Here is a 24,926-nt window from a genome sequence, read left to right as displayed (position 1 = left end):
GTTTGTCGAATTAAGCTCGATGACTTCATTCCCACCTGGGCATAATAACTGTGAACTCCAGATACCCTTATCACATAACCCACCAGGGCCAAAAAACCGGTTCAGGGCCAAGGTGGCGCACGATACTAAGTCATCGATAACGCTTTGGGTGGATCTGAGGACGCGAGTTCCAACCCACCGGTCTTGCCTAAAACTTCTATTTGATTTTATTTTTTAATTTGATGCTGGATCACAATGAATGCCATTGAATGTATCATCCTGAAATATAGTTTATCAATGTACTATGATTGTGCAACAACGATATTTTTAATGCATGTATTCAATGATGCCCAAAGTTTGCTGACTACATGAGGTGAATCTGTCTTCATAGCTCCAAATGACTAATGCATCGGTAGTCTGCTGTTTATGTTTATTGCCACCCTGATCACATGATATGCATTTAAACTGGAATGTAAACAAGCACATTTACTCCTGAGCAAGGGAAGCTGTTCCCGAAATGCGTTGAGTGCGCTGTGAATAAAACACCAGTTGTTTGAACCAAACTGTTGGCCTGGACGTCGTTCTTTGAACAAGGTTTGAACGATATTGTTGGAATACGGGGGAAGGCCGATACCTTCCTGGCCCGCCGCTGCTAGCGGCCATCCCAGCTTCATCGCCGACTTTCGTTGTATATATATATATATATATATATATATATATATATATATATATATATATATATATATATATATATATATTCAAATCCTCGATAAGTCATCATGGAGCTCTGACTAAACGCCCAGATCGTATCTTCTGAGGCTGGGAACAGAGAGAAGCGTCCATGACTGGAACTGGTGATGTGGGGACAGATGCAGTCATGTGGCTCTCTATAGTTTTAATCTAACCAGTCTCATCTCTGACATCAGGTCAGGAGAGGCTCCTCCGTAATGACGGAGGAGTTCCGCTCACCCTGCTAAAAAAGGAGAAAAAAAAAGTTAATAAAAACATTTTATTATTATTTTATTTTTGTCTAAACAGCTGCCAACGCGATACTTCAGCAGGGGACAGGGCCAGGCAATCCTGTTAGACAGGCAGGGGTAGGAGTGGTGGGCACTTTTAAGTACACATGTGTTTTTGGCCGGCATGTACACTTGAGTTTCTCCAACCTGGCGGTGTTGCACAGCAGGTTGGAAAAACACCCCAGGCTCTAATGAACTGTCTGAGTGGCAAACAAAGCCACTCAGACCAATCCCAGTGCTTCTTTCATGCTGGGAATAGTATTCCCAGTATGAGAGAAGTGCTCGGATTTTGCATCTAAGAACCCTTGCAGTCAGGGTCCAGGAAGTCGGGTCCAGTACTGGAGAACGAAGGAAGGAAGGCAGCGTCAGAGTGGCAGGTAAGTGTTATTTTAATTATGTGAATAGTGCATTTTGTTTTTGGTTGTATTCCCCCTCCACCCGCATCCCACCATACAGCAGTAATAACAGCCCCACGGCATTAGGTACTGGTGAATGGTGAGTCAGATGCCTGAAGTGCTACGAATCTCGGGTAATGGACTTTCCATGATGGTGAGTAGTCACCAAGTTTCCTTTACTAGTCACAACTTTGAAAGGTTCAGCATCAAAGTGAGCCTCAGATTTGCATTTTCCTACCAATACTCAATCACCTTTATGAAAGTAATGTTTTTGGCACATCAACGTTTGTCGGCATAAACTTTTATCTTTTGGTTACGGCACAAGTCTATGTGATGAAATTTACAGTCTGTTGTAGATCTTCTGTTTCTTTCACTGTGGCAACTTGGTCATCGTGGCTCTCCTGAAAATTAAGGTGGCAGGACTTTCACCTGTTGTTTAATGAGGAATCGACTGGTAAGCTCAAAGACCAACATGGACAGCAGACTTCGGATCAAGCTTCTCCAATGTAGCATACTGGACTTTTTTTAAGTGTGTTCATGAAGCGGTCGATAATGCTTTGCTTGTGGCCAAAGAAGTGTGCTTTTCTGATGCTGCACATTGAGATGATTAAGAAAGTCTCTGAATTTTTGAATGGTGGGCCATTGTCAGACTTTAAAAGTGAAGGAACATTCCATGTTGTAAAAATGCCATCTAACTTCCGAAGGACTCCTTCTTGAGTGGTCGATAAGAGATCTTCTACCAATGGAAATGGAAGTATTCATCAATGAACACAATCAGGTGATGTCCATTGTCAAGAGGACCAAAGAAATCAACAGCGGTTCTCTCTTATACATGCTTTGGCAAATCAGACATATTCAAGGCATGTTGAGTTGTTTTGGGAGATAAGCAATTGCACAGATGACAGGCGTTCAACTCTCTTTCAACTCTCTCATCCGAGACCACATTCGATCTCTGAGAGACTGTTTTTTGGCAACAATTCCACAATGTCCTTTTTGGGCCAAGTCATTATTTGTTGTCGTAGACTTTACAGTATGACAATTTGTGAACCTTGTAAGACAATACCTTCTTGATTAATGGACAGTTCATCTTTCACATTCTTTTTTTATTTTCATTGTCATGTGTAAGAGGTTCAATGTGCTTTTTCCAAGATTGATGTGCAATAATGTCTTTTAGCATCAACATGTCACTATCTTTCTTGTTATAGCAATGATTTGTTCTATTCAAATAATGTGTTAAATATTGAGAGAGAACCATTAAACACACCAGGGGATTAGGGTACTATCAAACAGTAAAAAAAGGGGGAGATCCCTTGATAGACGAACTTACATCAACTACTCTATGTACTCTTCACACCAACTATAGCCCATGTATTAGAATTGGCACCTGATACTAACACCATGGATTGCAAGATGGGTAAATACTATAATTTCTTTATGTTTTAATTAAAAACAACATTGGATACAAATGTAATATCACTGTACATGTTTTTCATGGGAATGTATTTTTTGAATTGATTGTTGTAATGGCTAGGATGTTGTTTTTAATCAAAAAATAAAGAAATTATAGTATTTACCCATCTTGTAATCCATGGTGTTAGTATCAGGTGCTAATTCTAATTAATGGGCTATAGTTGGTGTGAAGAGAACATAGAGTAGTTGATGTAAGTTTGTCCATCAAGGGATCACCCCCCCCTTTTTTTACTATTCAAATAATGACAGGTGTAGTGGACCTCACGATGAAGTTAATGTATGCTTCAGCCGCTTTGAAAGGGTTACCAGGGCACTGAACTGGTGCTCGTGAAAAGTAGTCAGCAAAGTTTTGATCTTTCACTTATCGGTGCACAACAGTGTAGTCATATTACTGTAGTCGCAAACACCAATGCTTAATTCTAGGACGCATCTTGGCTTTTAGGTTGCCAAAGATAGTAAGCGATGCTTGATGATCCGTTACAAGAGTGAAAGGTTGTCCATATAGGAATACTTGGAAATGTTCAGAATCCCACACTACTGTTAGGCTTTTTTTTCTCTGGATGCGGATAGACTTGTTCAGTTTGTGACAAATTTCTGCTTGCATATGCCTTCGAGCACGTGGGTGTCCACTGTGTTGGGCAAGGATTGTGCCCAACCTAACCCGGCTTGGCATCAGCACCAACCTCTTTATAAAGTTTAAGATCAAAGTAGGCCATTTCAGTGGCTTTCTAAATTGCATTCTTGATTTTCTTAAAGCTTTGTTCACATTTGTGTGAATGTAAAATGAAGCAGGTCTTATTTTTAAGTCCCTCAAGGGAGCACTTACTGTGGCAAAGTCACTTATGAATTGAGAACAGTAACTGCCCATGCCACAGAATGAGCGTGACATGGTAACAACTTTTGGAGAATTGGTGGCTGACAAAGCGTGTACTTTAGCTGGATCTGATGTCATACCCCATCAGAAAAGTTATGGTTAAAGAATTTGATTTTTTTTTTGTGGAACTCGCACTTCTCAGCTTTCAAAGTTAAATCAGCATCAGCAAATAAATTACTCACTGTAATTGAAGGTATTCATGGCAGGTTGTATGACACATCAAATGACATCTTGGAAAATTTCAGCCACTGATGACACAGCAAAACACAATCATTTATATCTGAGCAAACCAATATAGGTACAAAAGGTGGTAAAGTGCCAGCAATTTTCTTTGAGTTCTAATTGATGATTCCCTTTGTTCAGATCGACGAACTTCAAACGCGCCATTCTAAACATGAACTCTATTTACCACACTCGAACAATTGCATCATCGTTCTACGGAGTCCATCAGGAACCAAAAGGGTCCTGGCATCGCTAACTCACCAGACACAATAATTATTAATAAAGTTCATTTGGGTGAAGGTATGAATGTTGCATTTGATGTGTAACGAACTGGGTGATTTAAAACCGTCTATAGTTGTAAAGTCAGATTTTTATTCACCATTCGAAAAATACCACTTCTAGAAAGTTGACATTTTCTTCCCCTAACCATTTAGTGCTTATGGGCTATCCTTGGTCAAATGACTAAATGTAGCTAGCAGTTGGTCTTTGTGTTTTGCTCCCAGACTGTGAGACAAAAAGGGAATAGGTGTTGGCTGAATAGGCCACCTCTGAATTAATAGGGGGGTCAGAGCTGACTTGATAGGGGGTTCACCCAATACCCTGCACCTCACAAAGGCACTGCTAGAGCACACTCACAACAGGCTTGACACTAGTCTTTTAGGCACCCAGACAATCAGGGTACAGGGCAAGTAGGCAGGAAATTCCAACCACCTTTGGGGATGGAAACCTCCAGAGCCTTCTCCTACTTCAAAGTGGGAACCAGGTATAAATAATGGACTCTCATACCCAACACTTCAGTACATCTCTGGACCTGTGGACGATTCAAAAGGACTGCTGTGCTGCTCTGCAGAAAGGACTGCTCTCTGCTGCCCTGCTACCTGAGAGAGAAGGACTAGATCTGAATCTTGAACCCAGGACCACCAGAGTGACTCCAAGGTCTAATTGGCTGGCCTCCTGATCACAGTCTCTGGGACAGAACAGGCTCCAACCACCTTGATCCCGGTACCTGGAATCTGCCTGCTGTGAGGCTTACCCCCGCCCCCCAAGAGGCTCCACCCTAGTCCTGCACCCTTGGAAGTGGGATGGAAGGTGCTCTGCCAAATCAGCTGTGGTCTCTTGGGCAGAACAGATACAGCTCTACACATCTTCTTGAAGCACCGCATTGGAACCTCTGTTGCACAATGCATTACAGGTGCAGGACCTCGCATTGCAGCCCGCAGCTTCTCCGAATTTCCACTGCACAACGCATCACACGCACAGGACTTCACATGTCACGGCTTCGTTGACTACATCCTCGAAGCTGACCTCACATCACAATCCTGTCAATGGCCTCTTCAGAATCACCAGTGTGCAACGTATCTCTGATGCAGGACCGCGCATCACTGCCCACATCCCCTTAGAACCGTCGCTGCGAGATACATCCTCTGCACTGGATCTTACAACGCTCCACAATCAGGATTTAATGTACTTTGTTAAATGGACCTAATCTGGTCCCTGTATCTAGCCAGTGCTCCATTGCAGTCTGCCTGAACTTGTTACTTTGTCTTGGTCCCATGCAACCAGATAACCATTGTTGGCGCTCTGTGCTAATAAGCATTGTTTTTCATTTAAATCTTAACCTCATAGATGCTATTAAACATTCCTCCCCAGTGCTGCGCTGTCCATTGGAACTAGTGCTGAATGGACGTCCAATGGTCGTGCGCAGCACTGGGGAGGTAGTGCTGCCGTCGGCCAATGCACCGAGGCAGCACTTAAGGGGTTAAAACCTGCATATCTAAAGTTCTACTAATTGGATTTTTATTGTTTTGGTCTCAAATAATGTATTACATTTTACTCTATTTAACTAAATTGGTGTGGGATTTCTTCTTGGGTGATGTTTTAAATTTATCGCTGTTTGAAGTGCTGCATAAATACTTTACAAATTGACTCTAAGTTTAGCCTGACTGTTCTGTGCCCAGCTACCAGAGGGTTGTGCAAAGGTTCGTTTTGGGTTTGTTTGTGTTTCACCCTGACAAGAATTGTGGTTGCTGTTTGAGTAGAGTGTCTTCTCCCCCCCTCACCCAGTATCCCAATTTCCTACTGTGGGGCACTTCGTGTGTGACATATTCAGCCAGTTCTATATTTTAGCCAACAGAGAATTTTGAATATGAAAATAACAAAATGCAAGGTGATTTATACCAAGAGCTCATTACTGACTGAAGGATTCACACATCACATAGTGCGCCTTGGAAATTTTGTTGATGTGTTAGGTTTGATTATCTCTGGAATAAGTGGAGTACAGCACTATTGGCATCAAGGAGTAATTTATTGGTCCAGTGACACACCACCAAAGGACCAGGCAGAAAGATGGTTTCTAGAGTGACCTTAGTACATTTTAGCCCCACGTAGTCTCCACATTCTCTAGTCCACATCCTAGGTAGTATCACAACATTCTAAGTCAATTCACACCAAAAGAAAACCATATCGCATTCCCCTTTGTCCCAAAACAATTATCAATGAAATACAAATATCCAGCACAATAACTCTACTTGAAGAAATAAAAAAATAAATATGTATTTACAAAAATAAAAAAAGTATTGTTTTCTAAAAAATGAATGACCAAAGCAATATGCGCCTGTCAGCGCTAAGTCAGCGGCCAGGGCCAGTTATGCTGCCCAAGTTGGGCCTTCTGCTAGTAATGTTCTGCAGTTATCCGGTGAGTTTCTAAAAACACTTCGGCCTTCCTAATGCCCTTCACATAGAGGATGCTCTATTCTCTCTAATTCGGACTCTGTTTGCTCCGGTTGCGGTTTTACTCAGACACTAGAGCTCTCCTCTAGCAATTTGCCTAATGAATCCTCGAGGGCCTTGTGTATTAGAGCTGCCCTTATTAATGCTAGATCATTGAGGAAGCATTATATGGACGTGTTCGACCTGGTCTCCGACAATTCATTAGACTTGCTGTTTGTCACTGAGACTTGGCTGGACTCCTCATCCAACTCCATTGTTGTGATGGCTACACCTGCTGGCTATAAGCTTCATCGTGTGGATCGTCCAGTTGGCAGAGAGGGTGGCCTGGCCATTTTGCATAGGGATAACTGGGTTCTCCAGAGCTGAAATTCCAAAATTTGGGGTAAGTGTGAGGCTTTGGTTATCAGCATGCAGTTTTCGGCCCATTTCACACTAGGTGGCTCCCTTATCTACCGTGCCCCTGGTCCGGCTGGCGCCTTTCTTAAATCTTGAGGGCACGTGTTGGCTGAGGGAGCACTGCGTTTTTCCACTACTTGGTTATGGGAGATGTGAATCTTCACTTCGATCAACTTTAGGCTGGGGACTGCTGATTTCCTTGACTCCCTTCAATCGGCTCAGCTTTCTCAATGGGTTACTCATCCTACCCATCAAGGGGGCCACACCTTAGACCCCATCTGTTCTAATTTCCCTATTCAGGTGGTCAAGCCCTTGCCCGTTTCTTGGTTGGATCACTTCCTTATTTGTTTTTCCTGGAAAGTCACCCGCCCGCCCGCCCGGCTGGTCGGCTGCCATCGCCCTCCGACTTTTAGTAAAATTGACCCTCTCCAGTTCATCAGCACTTTGGCTACCTCTCTGCCTTCTTTTCAGCAAGACCTGGAGGGAATATGTCCAGGTTTACTGATTGGATATCTGACTCAGTGTACGCTCTATCTGCACCATGCCGGCCTAAGCTGGCAAGATATTATCTCCTCCAAACCGTGGTTTTCTCTAGAGTTGAAAGCGCTGAAGCATGAATGTAAAATATTGGAGAGGGCATGGCGTTCTAGTGGTTATTGCCCTATGGCGAAACACTCACTTAAAACCAAACAAAAAAGTTATTACACCGCAATAGCGGCTGCTGAAAGCCGTTACTTTAATTCACGTATCGACCAGGCCAACAATACCTCAAAAGAACTTTTCTCCATTGTGCAAAGATTTATGTCTCCCAGTGCTCAGGCTCGTATTACGCCAGTTTCGGAGTCCTGGTGTTATACTCTTGCAAAACAATTTCTGGACAAAATTTGCATTATACAAGCTACTTTTTCCTCCTGTACCATGGTGCTTACGGCTTCCCCGTCTGGCCAGCTTGCTGCTGGTCCTGCTAATACGCTATCAACCTTTGCGCCAATAGATTTGGCTTGCTCTATTAAAATTATTAAGGCCTTGAAGTCGGGCCCTCCAACTGATCCCTGTGCTGCAAGACTTCTGGCAGCTGCTGCGGACATCATTAATCACGAAGTTAATCAAATTGTTAGCATGTCTTTGCTGGAGGCTCTTGTCCTGGCATCCTGGAAGCAGGCACAAATTATCCCTCTCCTCAAGAAGCCATCCCTTGATCCGCTGATACCTGGAAATTACCGCCCTATCTTGCTTTTGACAAGTCTGGCTAAGGTCTGTGAGAAGGTGGTTACAAATCAATTTACCAATTTCGTCGAGACTTCGGGTTTGTTACACCCGGTACAATCTGGCTTACGGGACTCGTGTAGCACGGAATTGGCATTGCTAGAAGTGTCAGAGGCAATCTGTGAGTGTCTGGATGCCGACAGGAGAGCCGCATTGGTCATGCTAGACCTCTCAGTGGCATTCGATACTGTGCTCCACTCCCTGCTTCTTAATCGCCTATCTGAGATTGGTATATCCGGGTCCATCTGGGGCAGGATCTTTGAAGGCCGCACGCAGCAGATCTGGCTCCCACCGTGTGCCTCTGTTTCTCAGCGGGTGGCCACAGGTGTCCCGCAGGGGTCATCCCTTAGTCCCCTTCTTTTTAACATCTATGTCACCCCGCTGGTTTACTTAGCGGAGACATTAGGTGCTTAGGTGATGGCCTACATTAATGACACCCAACTTCTGTTCTCTTGGGTTAGGGACAATGATTCAGTCCGCTCTGCTCAACACTGTCTGTCCTCTGTCTTTCGCTGGCTCGCTCAGGCGCAGTTGAAGTGTAAGGAAGAGAAGTCAGAGGTCCTCTTGTATGGCATATTTCCGGCCAATTTCAGAGAGAGGCTGTGGCCCCCAGGCTTCCCCTTTCCTAGTGCAATGAGAAACGCTGCTAAAAATCAGGGGGTTTGGTTCAATGAGAACCTGACCTTTTCAACCCAGGTCAAGAAGGTAGCTTGGGACCTGCTTTGGCACTCTGAAAGCTCTGAGGAAGTGTATTCCTCTCCTCCCAAGACCTGCTAAAGAAACTGTTGTCCGTGCCCTGATATTGTCCCGCCTGGACTGTGCCAATGCACTTTATGTGGTCATCCCCTGCTACCGCTAGAATAAATTGCAGGTTGTTCAAAACTCAGCTGCCAGACTCCTGCTGGGTCTATCTAGCAGGTGTAGGGTGCGTGTTCATTTGCGCTGTTGGCACTGGCTCCCAGTGGAGTCCCATAGGGCTCTTCATGGCCTGGGTCCTACCTACCTATAGAAGAGATTTGCTTTCTAAAATCCAGTGAGACAGGTGCGTTCTTCTTTGCAACTCTTGGTACAGACCCCTAGGTTCAAACGCCAAAGGCTTGGTGGGAGGTCCTTTGTGCGGAAAGCTGCTCTGGCATGGAATGCACTGCCTCTGGTGCTGCGCTGCATTCATGATCCTGTGATCTTTAAGAAAAAGTTTAAAACCCTTCTCTTCTAGGTGTTTCTCTGGCTTATGTTTCCTTATTCCAAGTACGTGCCGGACATCTCTCCAGAGTATCTGCGCGCAATATAAATATATATAACATAACATAACATAACATAACATAACATATACACTCAGTACTTTAACAGGAAAAAAGAGAGGCAAGGCCACAGTTCTCCATACTTCTTTTTTCCTCACAAAACAGTTCAAGCATTAAGGGTATAACTTCAAGCTGACTCACAATTCTATTTGACAACTAAAGGTGAAACTACAGCCACACCAATAGGGCAGTTCTATGATGTGTAATGGCCAATGCTAGGCGGAAATTATGCATCTAAGCTGAGAATAACTGTATACGATTGTCAGTTATGTCTTTGTCTATGTTCTCACAAGCAAATCCATCATTCACGAAATCCATTGCATTACTTGTCTGGAAGGGACTCACACATTTGGCGGAGACCCACTCCTTCGACCAGTCACGATTGTTGCAATAAGGCTTTCATTCCTACTAAATTCATCCCTAATTTACACTATGGCTCCTCAGTAATCTCCACTGATGCCAAAGGAGTTTGCCACCTCATTTTGCCTCTCCATGAATCCTATCATACACAATACTTCCACCATTCAGTTAATTTTAGGCAACCAATACTGTTCTCTAACACAACCCTTTGTCACATTTCTCCCTATATGTCTCCATAAGTCAGATTAAAAATCTTTTCCTTCACTCTAACAGGAGGAATCCATCTGCTATCCCTGCATAACTGCACATCATGTATGCACAATTCTTCTCTAACATTCCAAACCCTTTTTGTAAATCGGACAAGGTTCTATAATTAGGCTCCCCGCACAGTCCGCAACATGTCATCACGTTTGGCCTCCCCCTACTTTTTCTTCTTTACTGCTTACTCATACACCCGCCTAACAGAGTGTCATCAACAACACTTTGACCCACAATAGGCACACTAGAAAGAAAATAAATCAGCTGCCTTAATTTGTCAATCATTCTACAGAGAAATTGAATAGCTCAACATCTTTCACCCACCTGCTTAACCTGGGAATACCTCTCACTTACCATACAATACAGACCATGAATTAAATGCCAATTTTCTCTTAGAGGATATTCCTGAAAGGAAATACTTAAATATTGCGTAGTTCGTGTGCAGGCCACTCTTCCCACTAAATAACTTAGGGCCTTTGAATGAATGAAAGGCAAACACCACCACCACCTACCCACCAGTATTGAGCTGGCCAAGCTCACACATACACCCCGCCAACTGGGATCTGCCATCAATAAAACATTCCTGTGCACACCAGAATGCCCTAAAATGAGCATTCTCCCCATCACTCATTTGATAGGATCAAAGGCACACTAGCATTCCTCTAACTACACATTCAGCTAATTTTGTCTATTTGTGCTCTTAAAATGTGCAACGTTGGCAAAGATCTGATGAAATTTAAATGATATTGGGCAAATATAAATGAATGAACACAGTTAATCCGCGTCCTCAAGAATAGATGCCTTAACTATATACTCTGGCAAAACAATCATGCGACAATGGTGTGCACCAAACGAGGCACCAGGTTAACTTGTAATTTAGTGGCTTAGGGCCGGATGTAGGTCGGTCGGTAACGGCCGAAAATCGGTATTTTCGGCCGTTACCGACCGAGATTCACAAAATGGTATGTAGGGCCACATATTTTACAGATTCGGTAAATTTACCAATCGGTAAATTTACCGAATCTGTAAAATACCGAATCGGTATTTTTACCGATTCGGTAACAATGAGATGTAGGTGGGACTCTTCTGAGTCCCACAAGCCTTACAGAATCGGTATTTTACCATGAAATCCAACTTCATGGTAAAATACCGATTCCGGTGTGCATGCACATGTGTGCATGCACACCTGTGCCATATGACAGGAAGACCTGCCCTTAGGGCAGGTATGCCTGCCACATGGCCCCCAAATCTTTTTTGGGGGGTGCTAGAGGGTGTCAAAGTGACACCCCCTGCACCCTTGTCAAAATCGGTAGTTACCGATTCAGTAAATACCGACCGGTAATGCCCCATTCATTCCTATGGGCTTCAAAGCCCATAGGAATGAATGGGGCATTACCGGTCGGTATTTACCGAATCGGTAAATACAGATATTTACCGATTCGGTAAAAGGAACATCTGGATGTTCCTACATATCCACCCCTTAGATTTACCGATTTTTAATTACCGAATCGGTAGAATTCGGTAATTAAAAATCGGTAAATCTATTTTACCTACATCTGGGCCTAGATGTAGGTAAATAGATTTTACCTACTCTAAAATACTGAATTTTACAGATTCGGTATTTTAGAATCGGTAAATCCCATGTAGGTAATTAATCGGTAAAAAATACCGAATCGGTAATTACCGATTCGGTATTCATTCCTATGGGCCTGGAGACCCATATGAACGAATGTCAATTATCGAATCGGTAATTACCGATTCGGTAAAATTGGGAAAAAGACAAGGGTGGCAGGGTGTCATTTTGTCAAAAAACACAAGAGGGAGGTAGAGCGAAGGGTAGGATTCTTGCTCCACAATGATACTTAAATAAACATAGAGAATCCAACTCAAGAGAAGGAAGGGGGGGGGGAAAGAGTGATCAGCAAATGTTGAAGCACTCAGTGTTCTTTAGAATACCCCTCACACACCAAAAGGCCCCTTGGTGTCATGCTTCATCATCGGGGTCCGCGCACCCCTCTATCGGGATGCGGCGTGCTACGACCTGCGACTACGCGGGTGCACTTATAGGAATGACTATGTGTGGTGTACGGTGTGTGGGGTATGTTGTCATAAGTGAGTGGTGGGATGTGGTGAAAGATTAAAAAGTACCTGGCACATGAGTGTTTAAGAAAAAAAATTTATTCCGAACTCTGGCTGGTACTATTAAAAGAAGTGCAGTGTGAGGTCGAAGCGGTTGAGTTAGGGAACAGGACCTCTGGTGTGCGTTGTCGACATGTTTCGGAGACAGGCTCCTTCTTCATGACGGGGGCACAACCTCCCCACCTTACTCACGTCTTGTTTTAATAAAAAATTGTGTATTTACAAAAAAGTGACAATATTTAGGCTAAGTGTGCCTACAGCGGTCTGCTACAAGTACAATGACTTGTGAAGCTTGCTTGTGGGCTTCATGAGCAGAAAGAGGACGTCAGGGGTGTTGCTTGATATGCAATATGATCGGGATGCTTTGATCACCGTCTTACCCCTGGCGCTGCTCCGCTGATATTCGGAGCATTGTAATCCCACCACTCACTTATGACAACATACCCCACACACCGTACACCACACATAGTCATTCCTATAAGTGCTCCCGCGTAGTCGCAGGTCGTAGCACGCCGCATCCCGATAGAGGGGTGCGAGGACCCCGATGATGAAGCATGACACCAAGGGGCCTTTTGGTGTGTGAAGGGTGTCATTTTGACACCCTGTTGCACCCCTGATTAGTGCTGGTGTGCACATGTGGCATACATACATGCCCTAAGATAATGTATGTCTGTCACATGGCACATGTGTAAATGAACATTTATGCATTTACATAGGAATTCCTTATTTACCACCAACTAATAGTTGGTCGTAAATAACGAATTCTTAAAGCCCACAAGCACTGTTTACATTGCTTTCCTAGATCTCATTTACCAGTTCGGTAAATACTGAATCGGTAAAGGTTGATTCGGTAAATACCAAATCGGTAAATACCGATTCATTATTTACCGAATCAGTAAAATAGCCTCCTACATAGGAAAAGGCTTTTACCAGTCGGTTACGGCGGATTTCGGCCGTACCGACCGGTGAAAGCCTACCTATATCTGGCCCTTAATGTTTTTCCTCTGAACTACCGTTTTCCTTTTTTTTCAAAACTTTGATCAACACTTTCTCACGTTTTTCGCTTTTCTTCCAATCCACCAATACAACATCATGGAAAAGCATTACCTACTTTAACCCTTCAAGCGTTCTCCTTACTCATTAAAAATACACGCCTCAACAGACCCTGCCCAAATGATGATTTTCTGAGAGCGTTCAGGATCGTCCGTAGCAAAAGTTCCTGTACACCACGTATACATTTAGTTTTATTCACATTATCTGGAAACTCATCCAAGTGAATAAGCAGAGCATTTTCCCACTTTCTTGTTCCCATTGTCACTGCATCACCAGCATTTACCACTGCAAGCTGGGAGTCTGTGTTGAGGCCTGAGTAGGTCTGTTATTCTCCATTCCTCTGAATGGTTAGTCAATATATTTGAATCAGGGCGCTATAATAAATACTTTTTGAAACCAATGTTTAAAAAAAATGATTTAAACCAATGAAGAGGGACATGCTCAGTCACTATGCTCACTTGGGCGGGGCAGTGTGGGGCTTGTTTGTAAATTGTTGCCATGCCTGGTTTCGATCACTAGTCAGGCTCGGGGGGTAGCCAAAGCCACTCTTTGCTGTACAAAGGATTCATGACAAGTCAGTCAGACCCTCTGGAAGGGCGCTTTCACTGACAAGCATTCTATTAATAAAAATGGACAAAAGACTGCAGGCCTAATTTATGAGAAATGACGTATCACTGCGTGAAAGCAGCGATGCGTCACTTCTCAGTGCACACTCCTTGCGTCATGATTGATGCGTCATATTTATAATATGACGCATCATGTCGCAAGGAGTTACAGATACGTCAGTATTTCTGACGTATCTGTAGGCGCAAAAGTGACGCATTGCTGGAGTGTGTCACAAAAGTGACGCAACTCCCGCAATGTGTACTTTCACATGGGCAAGTCCCATGTTGTTAGTGCCTGCGTCAGTCTACGCCTGCCATGAAGCAGGCGTAAGATTTTGACACATTAGCGGCCAAGAAATGGCGCAGTGAAATCTTATAGATTTCACTGCATCACTTCCATGACCCTTTCTTGCGTCAAAACGCCCCCCTTGCATACATTATACCTGGTGCATGTATAATCTTGCGCAGGGGTTCACAATGGGACGCATCTACCTAGATGCGTTACTTTGTAAATATGGTGCAACAAGGCGCATTTTTTACGCCACTGGTGCGTCACAAAAAGTGACGCACCAGCAGCGTAAAAGTGACGCACAGCCTCATAAATGAGGCCCAGAATGTTTACGTTATAATGTGCGAACATACCCAGAAGCATTATTAGTCTGCACTGTAGCAGCCTACTCGGATACTTGCCGACATGACTGTACACAGGTCCCACACTTAATTTTGGAGATATCCTGTGAGTAAATTGTTCTAAAACAGGGCTGTCATGAGGGAATAGTAATGAAGAGAAAACTGTGTCTTTCCCCTACAGACTTAGTGACACTGAACTTATAATTACGTTTGCCAGCAGACACAGATGTGTTCAGTTGCCTTTCGTTGTCAGCAGGGCAGGACTTGCTCTTAAGCTAATACAATATGAAGGTCTGAAGATTGCTGTTCACGATAATAACCTCGCAGTGCGGGCCAAGGTCTCAGCCTCCTGGTTAAGCTGCCCTCGCGAGTTGCAGCATTCCTGCATCTAACATGATTTTAACAAGTGTTACATCCTCACACGCTCCCTAAGTTCACATCAATTTCCAAGGTAGCAACCCTTTGAAGCCAAAGCAAACAGAGCTGTGTGTGTCTATTAACACATATCAACAAAACCTCAGTGTTAGCTGAAAGCTGGCATTAAACAGAGACATTACACCAACCAGTTCGATTAAGATGACTGTTTTCAGCTTGAGCCCACCAGTCTATGACAAAGATCATGTACATTTCACCAGCAATGGAAAACTAGCATTTTATTTAAGGCAATTTTGCACTAAACTCTTGCACATGAATGACATTTTGTATCAATAACATTATACAAATGCCATGTCAAGAATGGGGGGATTGGGATTGGTCAATACACATGCAATTGGAGCTATTTGACCATTCCTAGCTAAAATTGATCAAAAGATATTTCAAATTGACGATTGCTGTACGTTGCACTGTTATGTATTGTAATACTATATTTTATGGCATTCCTTATCATGTTAAGCTCATCCGTTTACTTCAACTATGAGTGTTAATTCTTTCTTTGGAGTTCCTGTAAGCTCTAGTTTTCAAGGGTTATTGAGTGTACCCTGTTTAAATATGCAAAAGACTCTATAATTGTTGCGTGGATTTCTCTTTCTGAGAATTATTAACTGACGGATCACAAAAACAGATTTGTGTCCACAGGGTAAATGAATTTGTCTACAGCATTTCAATTTACCATTCTGGGGTATTTTAATTTTCATCTTAATGACCCATTATAAAAAGGTTACAGCCACCCACCTTAAACTTATGTCCACTATGGGTCTTTAGTAATATTAAAACATGTCCCAACTTAAGCACAAAGGGCTATAATATCCAAACTAATTAGACTTACACAAAAGATCAACCACATTCTATTTAAACAATCTATAGGGAAGACAAAGATGCTGATGCCACTGATGTCTCATTTTTCTCCAATTGTATTGGATATGTGAATTTATGTTGTGTTTTTTTATGTTTTAATATGTTTGGATCACATCCAGTTTTAATACAAGTGTGTTTAAACTATATGGAATAAATAACAAGAAATACTTCAGACAACACCTATAGTTCTGTGATTACTGTTGTGATATTTTATCGTGCATGTTCCGTTAAAGTGGCATCAGCATCTTTGTATATTTAGATTTAGAGTTTCCAATGGATAACATAACTTTCCCCATATTCGCCATGCACTTAGCTCAATTAGCTTACTGTTTTTCCCCTTATTTCCTTACGTCAAACTAAGGAATTGCTGCTGAGTATTTAACTGGGATCTCCATCTAATCTTTGCTCTCCTAAAATACTTCAACTGGCTACGGAACCCATTGCTGACTTCCTGCAGAACATTTTGCCCTCATTCTGCAGTCAAGAGTCTTTTCCACTGCCTTGATGAAAGCGGTTGTTAATACTCTACTTAAAAAAGCAAATGCGGACCCAGAGGCTCTTAAAACATTCTGTCCTATTTCCTTGCTTCCAGTGCAAGTCAAGATTCTTGAAAAGTTTGTTAACCAGGAACTTGTCTAATTCATTGAGGTTCATGATATACATGATTCCTCCTAGAATAGCTTCAGGAGCGACCACAGTACAGGATCTGCTCCTATTGTGGCTGCTGTCAGCAGTCGCCCTCAGGTTGATCGGAGGACGGCCATTCTTGTGCTGATTGGTTTATCAGCAGCATTTGGTACCGTTTCTGTGGTACAGAAAATTGAATGGCTGCTGCAAATTGGTGCTGGTGGGTCTGCACTCAAGCGCCTCCACTCTTTTCTCACCAACATAGTTCACCTGGTTAGCAGTGAAGTCTTCAAGACTGAACTTTTTAGTCTTCCTTGCAGAGTCCCTCAGGGCTCATCCTTGAGTCCAACACTTTTTAATATTTATATTGCTCCTTTGGCTGAACTGGTGTAGTCTTTTGGGTTCCAAGTACTGTCGTACGCGCATGACATGCAGATCATCGTGTCCATTTCCAACAACCTGACTTCTGTAGTCGAGGAGTTCAATCACTTTATGTCTAGCATTAGTATGTGGATGAAAGACAACACCCTTAAACTTAATGCTGACAAGACAGAGGTCTTGGTCTTTGGCCCTCAGGAGTCTGTCTGGTCTAACATTTGGTGGCCGGAGTAGTGTGGACCTCTTCCCACCCCTGTCAGATCAGCTAAAAACGTGAGTGTTTGTTTGACAATAACTGGAGCTTTGAGTCTCGGGTCAGTCGTACCACAAGTGTATGTTTTCTCATTATAAGGACCCTGTGAAAGATTTTTCATATACTTCAGATGATTTGTGCCAATCAGTCCTTATCGCACTTATCACCTTGCAATTGGATAATCACAACTCTTTGTGCCTCTATATCTATGCTTCCTGTGCTAACAACCTGCTAGTTGCTCAGAATGTGGCTGCCCGACATATCTTGAACATCCTGAGGCCTCTTTTAGTGACTGGTTACAACTGAAAAAAACAATGTTGATATTTATTGCTGACATCTACCAGTCTGGAATTTAGTGAGGACAAATTAAAATGCTACTGGCAACTTTTACTGCTGCCAGCTGTGTATGCGAGACAACTATAGTTTTCAGGTATAAGTTTGTAAAAAGATACTATTTAAAACTTCAATTTATTAAGACATTTGTAGAAAAGGATGTGAAACTACTATTATGATACATAATGACCAGGTTTACAAAGCTGAATATGAACAGAAGATCTGGATCCTTCACTTGTAAGAACAATACTTGATAGAAAAGGCAGGAGAATAGTTTTAGGTCTGTGACAACTTAGATATCAAAATGCCTATATGTAAATACAGGCTGCAGTAACTGTCAACCCCCAAAGCTTTCCTAATACATGCAAATCAAAAAGTCATGTAAATAGAGTAATATTAAAAAGAAGTAAATTGAATATAAAATGGATGTTCGAACCCCAATAGCTGGCTTTTAATACGGACTTCATATGTAGCCAGACAAATCTAATTTGTCAAAAAGATTTCAGAGGGCTAACTAATAAGAGCAATATTTTAGATTGAAGCTGGCTGTAAAATTAATAGAAGACAAGATTCATGTAATAGTGAGTTTCAAAAGATGTATTTCTAATTAAGTGGTGGTAAATGGAATATGAATTACAGGATTAATGACCGATTTCATGGTAGTATGCAGGTTTCGAGCCTCACAAGAACTCCAATATGTATGATGGAATCTGGCATATGTTGCCAGGCTTGTTCTGATAAATTATTGGCTATATCTTGCTGTAATAGTACAAATACTTTATTTTCAAGAGTCATGCTGATTCATAAATGAATACTTAAGTGTTGGTAAAGGAATGTATGATTAAGTGAAATAGTATTATTGAGATGATCAACATTTCATTTCCAGGCTTTTTAACTTATTCATGAAACTACAAAATGCCCTTCCAGCTAATATCTAGGTACCAGCTTTATTTCAAGTAATATGTTATATTTATTCTTGTTTTTGTTGTAATATTTTTTTAAGCCTTTTTTTCTCTCTTTTATAGGCTTTGTATTTTTATTTGCTATCATATAATCTGTATCTATATATTTATTTTGCACCTTTATAGCTTTTTAGACTGAAATAAAGAAATTGAAGATTGATTATATCTTTTGATGTTTTAAATTAATTTATAATTATTTTAACTATATCAAATAATTATTTTTAATATTATTTCTGATAGGGATTCATTTTAAGTCCATAACACCCTTCACACGGGAGGGTTTTGCAGTGCCAGTCTTTGGCCATGTGTTGTGCAGGACTTACTTCAGCCCTGACCTGGATTTACATCTCTTTTCAGCTGCAGTAACTTTACAAGTGCAGTTTGTGAATATTAATGGACTTACTCTTTGGTGGGCGGGTGCATGTCCATCCCTAAACTACCCCCACATGCCCCAAACCTCTCCTTACTTTTCCCAAAAACCTCTCAATTAGGAGTAAGTATGCACCTATTTCTAGCCACTCTCCCCACCCCTTGTATATTTACCATGCAGTAGTAAACGTACATGTGTGAGGTTCTATTATTGTAGTGCTGCTAAATCTACTACAAGATGCAGTTTGTGAATAGATCTCATGAGTTTTCAATGTTGATAAACGCCTGGTTGGAGGTCCTTATTTTGATTCCTGTACTAAAATCATTTTCTGCAAAAGTTAATTCTCACATTGTATAGGATGCTTCCGTAAATTTTTCTATCTTGCATTAATATATAATAAGTGAACATCTTGGGAATATAGATACTGTATGCAGGGCAATAAAGGCTTGTCGGCGAACAGCTGAAGAACAAAGCCAGGTTAAAGTATTAAAATCCATTAGAGCCGAGTTTTGTGACAGTATCAAATATATGAAAGGAAAAAATATAATTGAGCACCTTTTTGTATTTTTTGGCTTTTTAAAGACATTCATGGAAACTTGCCATTTAAATGTCACCTAGATTGGATGTGTCTTTCCTTTCTTATTTCTGTTCTGGTAACTGCGGTAGAAGGAAAAGGAGAGTTTGCAGGTTTGTAATAACACATTGGAAATTACTGAGAGCATTTTTGTAATTCTACCTTTGTTTTTAGCTTAGAGTAGGCTGCTTTTTGTGATATTATGATTCATTATTACCTTCCTACACAGATCAAAGCTCTACGTTTATTGAAATGAAATCTAGAACATGCAAGACATTTAGGAGCATAAGGAACACACTAATAGAGTTTCCAAGAAAGGGTACAACTCTACTTTACTTCTGTAAAAGAACAAATTTAACAGAGGAGGCTGGATAGCCATGAATGTTTGAAATTTGGATAGTTATTAATACCTGGACCAACTGATCAGATGGCTTAAGTAACTTGTAACAAATAGCAACAGAGTGACCTACCATGTCATCTTGGGTTACCATTCTGAAAGCCCTGCCATAATACAACGGTCATCCTTCCCAGCATATCCGCCTTCACCATGAGCTCCACCAGTAATTTGTTATGCCAATTTAGCACACAAAAACAAAGACATAGGCTTCTTACGTGGGGATATACCTTTATATGGTAAGACCTCAGGGCTACTGGCAAAATGAGTATGACTCACATATTTAAGCAATTCCTTCTCCACATTAGCATAAGCCTCAAACAATTTCTGACATTTTAACTTACACTTTTTATGTAAAATGCCTCAGATTATGCTATTACACCATCTTGTGTAACTGAGATGTTGTTTCGGCAAAAGTCCTATCAAAGGAGCATTCAAACATTCAAACAAACAGAACAAGAGCAGCTGTTTTCTGATTTTGGTAAATTTCAGTGCAAAATGTGTCCTTACGTACATGCTTAAAAATAGCGCAAAATGCCAGAAAGGCAATCAAAACACTAAAATGACAGTGGACCCCAAGCACAACATGCACCTTATTCTGTAAATCCCCATGTTTATAAAAATTGAAGATATTCCTAAAATGTGCACACATATCAACACCTGCTGTCAAGGTGCAGTCCTAATAAAGGACCTACATAAGCAAAAACATACAGTATGGTGCACCATAAGACACTTGTACATCAGGGTCAACATTCCAAAAGAAACAGATTTCCAATTCTTGTGTCAATCTCTTCTTTTTATTTTAAATGTAGATTGGAATGTTCCTTATATATACGACATTCAGGCAGCCAATGCATTTCGTCCAAGGCTAGACTTCTTCACGGCTAAAAGCGACAAAGCCCCAGAAGCAAACCATATGGATCCACTCCACAGAATCTATTGGCTGAAAACAAGTAGGGAGGCTCGTTCTGCACCACCGTTGCCAGTTCAGAAATGAAAGAGACAGTTACCGTGATTTGCAAGAGTCATTTGGTGCACCATACTGTATGTTTTTGCCAGAAAGGCATTTCACACAACTTTGCATCACTTTTTAGGTATTTCATCTAAATTACACAAAGAAAATGATGCAAAAAGGCCAAGGTCCAAGCAAGATTCCTTGCACACCGAGCAGACTGGTCGTATTGGAACACCACCACTAGCACAGTGAGCATCCATGGCCTGTTTGAGTTACATTCTTAACAGAGTGGCTCACTGTACTATATTCTACTATATGACAAGGAGCGTTGACAAATATTGAGGAGTGTAATGTGTGGAAAATAAGCTCCATATCAAGTCACGGTAATAAACTCCTTTACTGGCCCCCCTCCAACGACACCATGCCATCTCTAGACCTGCCCTGTTCAGATGAGACCATAGAGTTCTATGTGACTTCATCTTTGGGAAAAGTCTAAGAAGATAATTTACCTCAGAAGCTTTAGCTTATTTCAACAGTGGCCACTCCTTTTTGATAGGCCACTGACATACAGAGCAGCCCTCTGGAAAATAATAGAAGCAACTGGTGCATAAACAATGGAGAGCATTATACCTCATTAACCTTCATGGAACAGTAGTTAATACAGGATATTTCTCTTTGCACAGTATTAATGATGGCTATATTTCCAGTAGGGTCTCCTGTGCTAGATAGATACCACTTCTCACGCTATTTGTCTGCTATGCTTGCAGATATCCCATAGGCCACACAAATTACTCAAAGAGTATACCTAATTTGCAGCTGTGCAGTACTAATGCTGCAGGGTTCTGTGGCACATCTCTCCCTTCTATTTCAGAGTAGCATGGACAACTTAACGGTTTTCAATCAATTTATGTGGAAACTCATTGGATCAAGTTTTTTTAATGTTTCTTGGATACCTTAACAACTACCCTGGGTAAGGTCTGGCAACGTCTACAGATCTTGAAGTGTTGGAATAGTCCCTAAGTGCCACTTCAAAAATAAGTGTAAATGTACAGCTTCTCTGACTTTGTTTAAAGTGCTGCAAAAAGAACTTCTAGCCCCATTCTTGAAAATAAATATTTGGGGGTAAGACCTATTCATATTTTCCAGAGATAGGATCCAGTTACTCCCCGTCCTTGCTTGGTCAATGCCATCTAGCGATGGTAATTATACCCCAGAAAATTCAAAGCTCACAAGGCACTATCAATTCATAGACTTATTGGGGCAGATTTTTGTAATACTTTAGCTCATTTATTACATTTATATACATATTTCTTTGACAAATTATGGCAAATTTACTGGCGTATGAGACCATCTGTTTAGTAGGTGTGTCAGGTTCTTCTTTAACGTTCTGGTCTGTAACCGGGTGTCACTGTCCACTCATTGCCTGTACACTGCCCCACCCCAGCCTCTCAAGGATCAGAATCAATGTCACCCTGACCACTCAGGGCATCAACACAATGGGAAATTCAAAGTTAACGCCTGTGGTTGACCATTAGATCCTTTGCCTACCAGCAAAGTCCACTGATCAAGCAAATCTAGAATGCCTATTTCTCTCAAAACTTTATACTAATTTTTTGGAAATGATAATCATTTTAAACTAAATACAACAGTATGTAATTCCAGTTGTTGTGCTTTTGAAGCAGAACGCTTCTCCTGCCTCTAGCTTCATTATCATAACTGACCACAGAGATGTCAGTATCAGCAGAGTTAAAGCTTTGAGTAGGTGCAGAAAAAGACTCCCACTATTTTAAGCTTCCTGTCCATGTATGATTGTGAGTCTTGATGTATTCAGCTAAGACAGTACAACGAAGCTCTCAGCGGCCAATGAATGCAGAGTATGTGGAAGATACCCTCAAACACACCTTCAATTGTGTGTTGAGGGCTTTAACAGTCCCACATTTCCTTGAAGTAAGTAGCTCCTGCTGAAATGAGATCGAGCTGTGATGGTAGCTTGAATATGTGCGATTACATACTTAATAATAACCAAAGGATGTAAACTTACCCACCACCTGCTCCTCCATTTTTGCTAAAGTGTGTTCGTGGCTCGCTTGAAGCAAGTTTCAGAAGTTCATTCCATTCTCGTTCCCACTCTTCTTCAGTGTAAACCAGGCCGGACTACAAAAGAAGAAGGTTAATCCAATCTGAGATAAGGGTCAAACAACACAGCTGCACTCATTTCCCATTTCACTAGAACGACTTGTTTAGAATACTGGGTCTTTAATATAGCCTTATAGCCCGCCGTAGAGGGCTATACCAGCTATTAAAGGCCCTCTCCAGCGTTAAAGGCCCGAGCCAAAGGCGAGGGCCTTTAACAAGGGAGAGGGACTTTAATAGCGGTATAGCCCATCTACGAAGGGCTATAAGGCTATTAGAACATTCTGTCACCAGAGTGCAGAATGTTCTAACAAAAAAACAAAGCCTTTTGGAAGCGTAAGGGGATTGGAATCCCCTCAGGCTCCCTGAAGCCTTTGTTCACAGCCAGAGCTGTGAACAAAGAAACAATGGAATGTTGGAGCTCCAGGCTTATACCAGCCATTATAAGCCCAGAGCACTCCATTGTTTCCAATGGAGCTCCCAACATTCCAATGTTCTAATACCCAATAGATGCATTCTGGAAGCAGTAGTCTTGGTTCCAAAGTTTTGAAAGAAAAGGTCACTAACAACGGTGTCCGGATGACAAGGATTCGAACACTTACTGCATACAGTTTCTTTTTCTTCCAACTATTTCAGTATTTAAATATTTCTCTGTCTACATGTTGGTGTATAAATAAATAGGAGACTTTCTGTTAATTGTATTTTCTAATCATTTAGAAAGAACTGTCTAGCTGGGAGTAATGGTGAAGTGATAGGTTCTTGATAAAAGAGTTGCATAGTATGTGGGAGAGCAGCTTCAATGAGAGTACATAGAAGACATATGGCATGGCCAGCTGGAAGGGGTCCTCTTTTATCTTCTCTGCCCTTTGTGGAGGGAACTATGGTGAGGCGAGAGTGGAGGGATAAAGCATAGCGGGAAGGTTTATGAATGAGGACACATGGAGGAGGAGGGCAAAGTGGCAGGGCACAGGACATTATGGTTGAAAGATGGGCTGAAATGAGATTAGAATGAAGGAATGCCGATACATTTCTGAGAACAAAGAGAAGTTTTAATGAAAGACACCAAATCAAGAATATTAAGGGATCAAAGTTCACAAAAAAGTAAATGTAGAAGAGGGAGGAAGAGTACAGTAAGAGAAGATGTGAAGGCAGTGAAACCCCTCTGGAGTAGGTAGAAAACAGATAGTGGGTTAGGGGTGAGAGAAGAAAAGTAGACCAATATATAATCCATTGATGTGTGTGGGATTTATTCCACGGGGTCAGAGTGTATAAACTAAGAACCAGATGAAAGGAAGAGAATGCATCTGCAGAGGAAGACTGAAATCCCCTAAGAGATAGAAAGTAAAAGTATAGGGAAGTGGATATGTTACACAGTAGTCAAAATGGTGGCAGCAGTGGAGGTCAGGGGAGTGTCTGACTTCTCAGGGGCCGTGACACTAACCGTAGTGCAGGCATTTTCTCCCATTGCCACTGTTGACTGTACTGTCTGACGGGAAATGCCACAGGAGCAGCACTGCATGCCTAAAAGCATCTCCTGCCAGGGTCAGTAGAACATACTGCCACTTTCCATCTAATATGTATATATCAATGGAAAATTAACTCAAAAGATTGGCTAATCAGTATGTGGACACAAAAAGATGATGAACGGAATGCGGAACATTGTCAAACATTCACTCCAATCACAGATCTGAGTTAAATCCATTTTTTTCTTGCTCACTTGCTCACCATGCCACCCAGCCATATGCAAATTAGCATTGACCCATGGGAACAGTCCAGCCCAAACTGCCAGGGTAGGTCTTCCCTGGTCCAGAAACCAAGCATCGTGGGTTATGTTACGGGGTATCACCCCTCCTCAGCGAGGCAAGCTTGAATCCAGTGGCATACTGAGCATGGGACCAATATCTGGGCATACCATAACCCCTTAGTGTGACCATAGCAGCACGAAAAGATGATGGAC

The 24,926-nt window shown here is 41.8% G+C and overlaps 1 protein-coding gene across 1 annotated transcript in view; it reads right to left on the bottom strand.

Moving 5' to 3' along the window:
- Positions 1-24,926, bottom strand: part of OTUD7A (OTU deubiquitinase 7A) — a 1,253,807-nt gene that overhangs the window by 226,166 nt on the left and 1,002,715 nt on the right. Inside the window, exon 10 of the mRNA XM_086959365.1 lies at positions 22,878-22,990. Coding sequence (XP_086815491.1) covers positions 22,878-22,990 — 113 coding nt within the window. The remainder of the gene's footprint in view (positions 1-22,877; positions 22,991-24,926) is intronic.

This window comes from Lissotriton vulgaris, chromosome 2_2 (genome assembly GCF_964263255.1).
Source record: "Lissotriton vulgaris chromosome 2_2, aLisVul1.2, whole genome shotgun sequence".
Taxonomy (NCBI): Eukaryota; Metazoa; Chordata; class Amphibia; order Caudata; family Salamandridae; genus Lissotriton; species Lissotriton vulgaris.
This window is presented reverse-complemented; position numbering and strand designations above follow the sequence as displayed.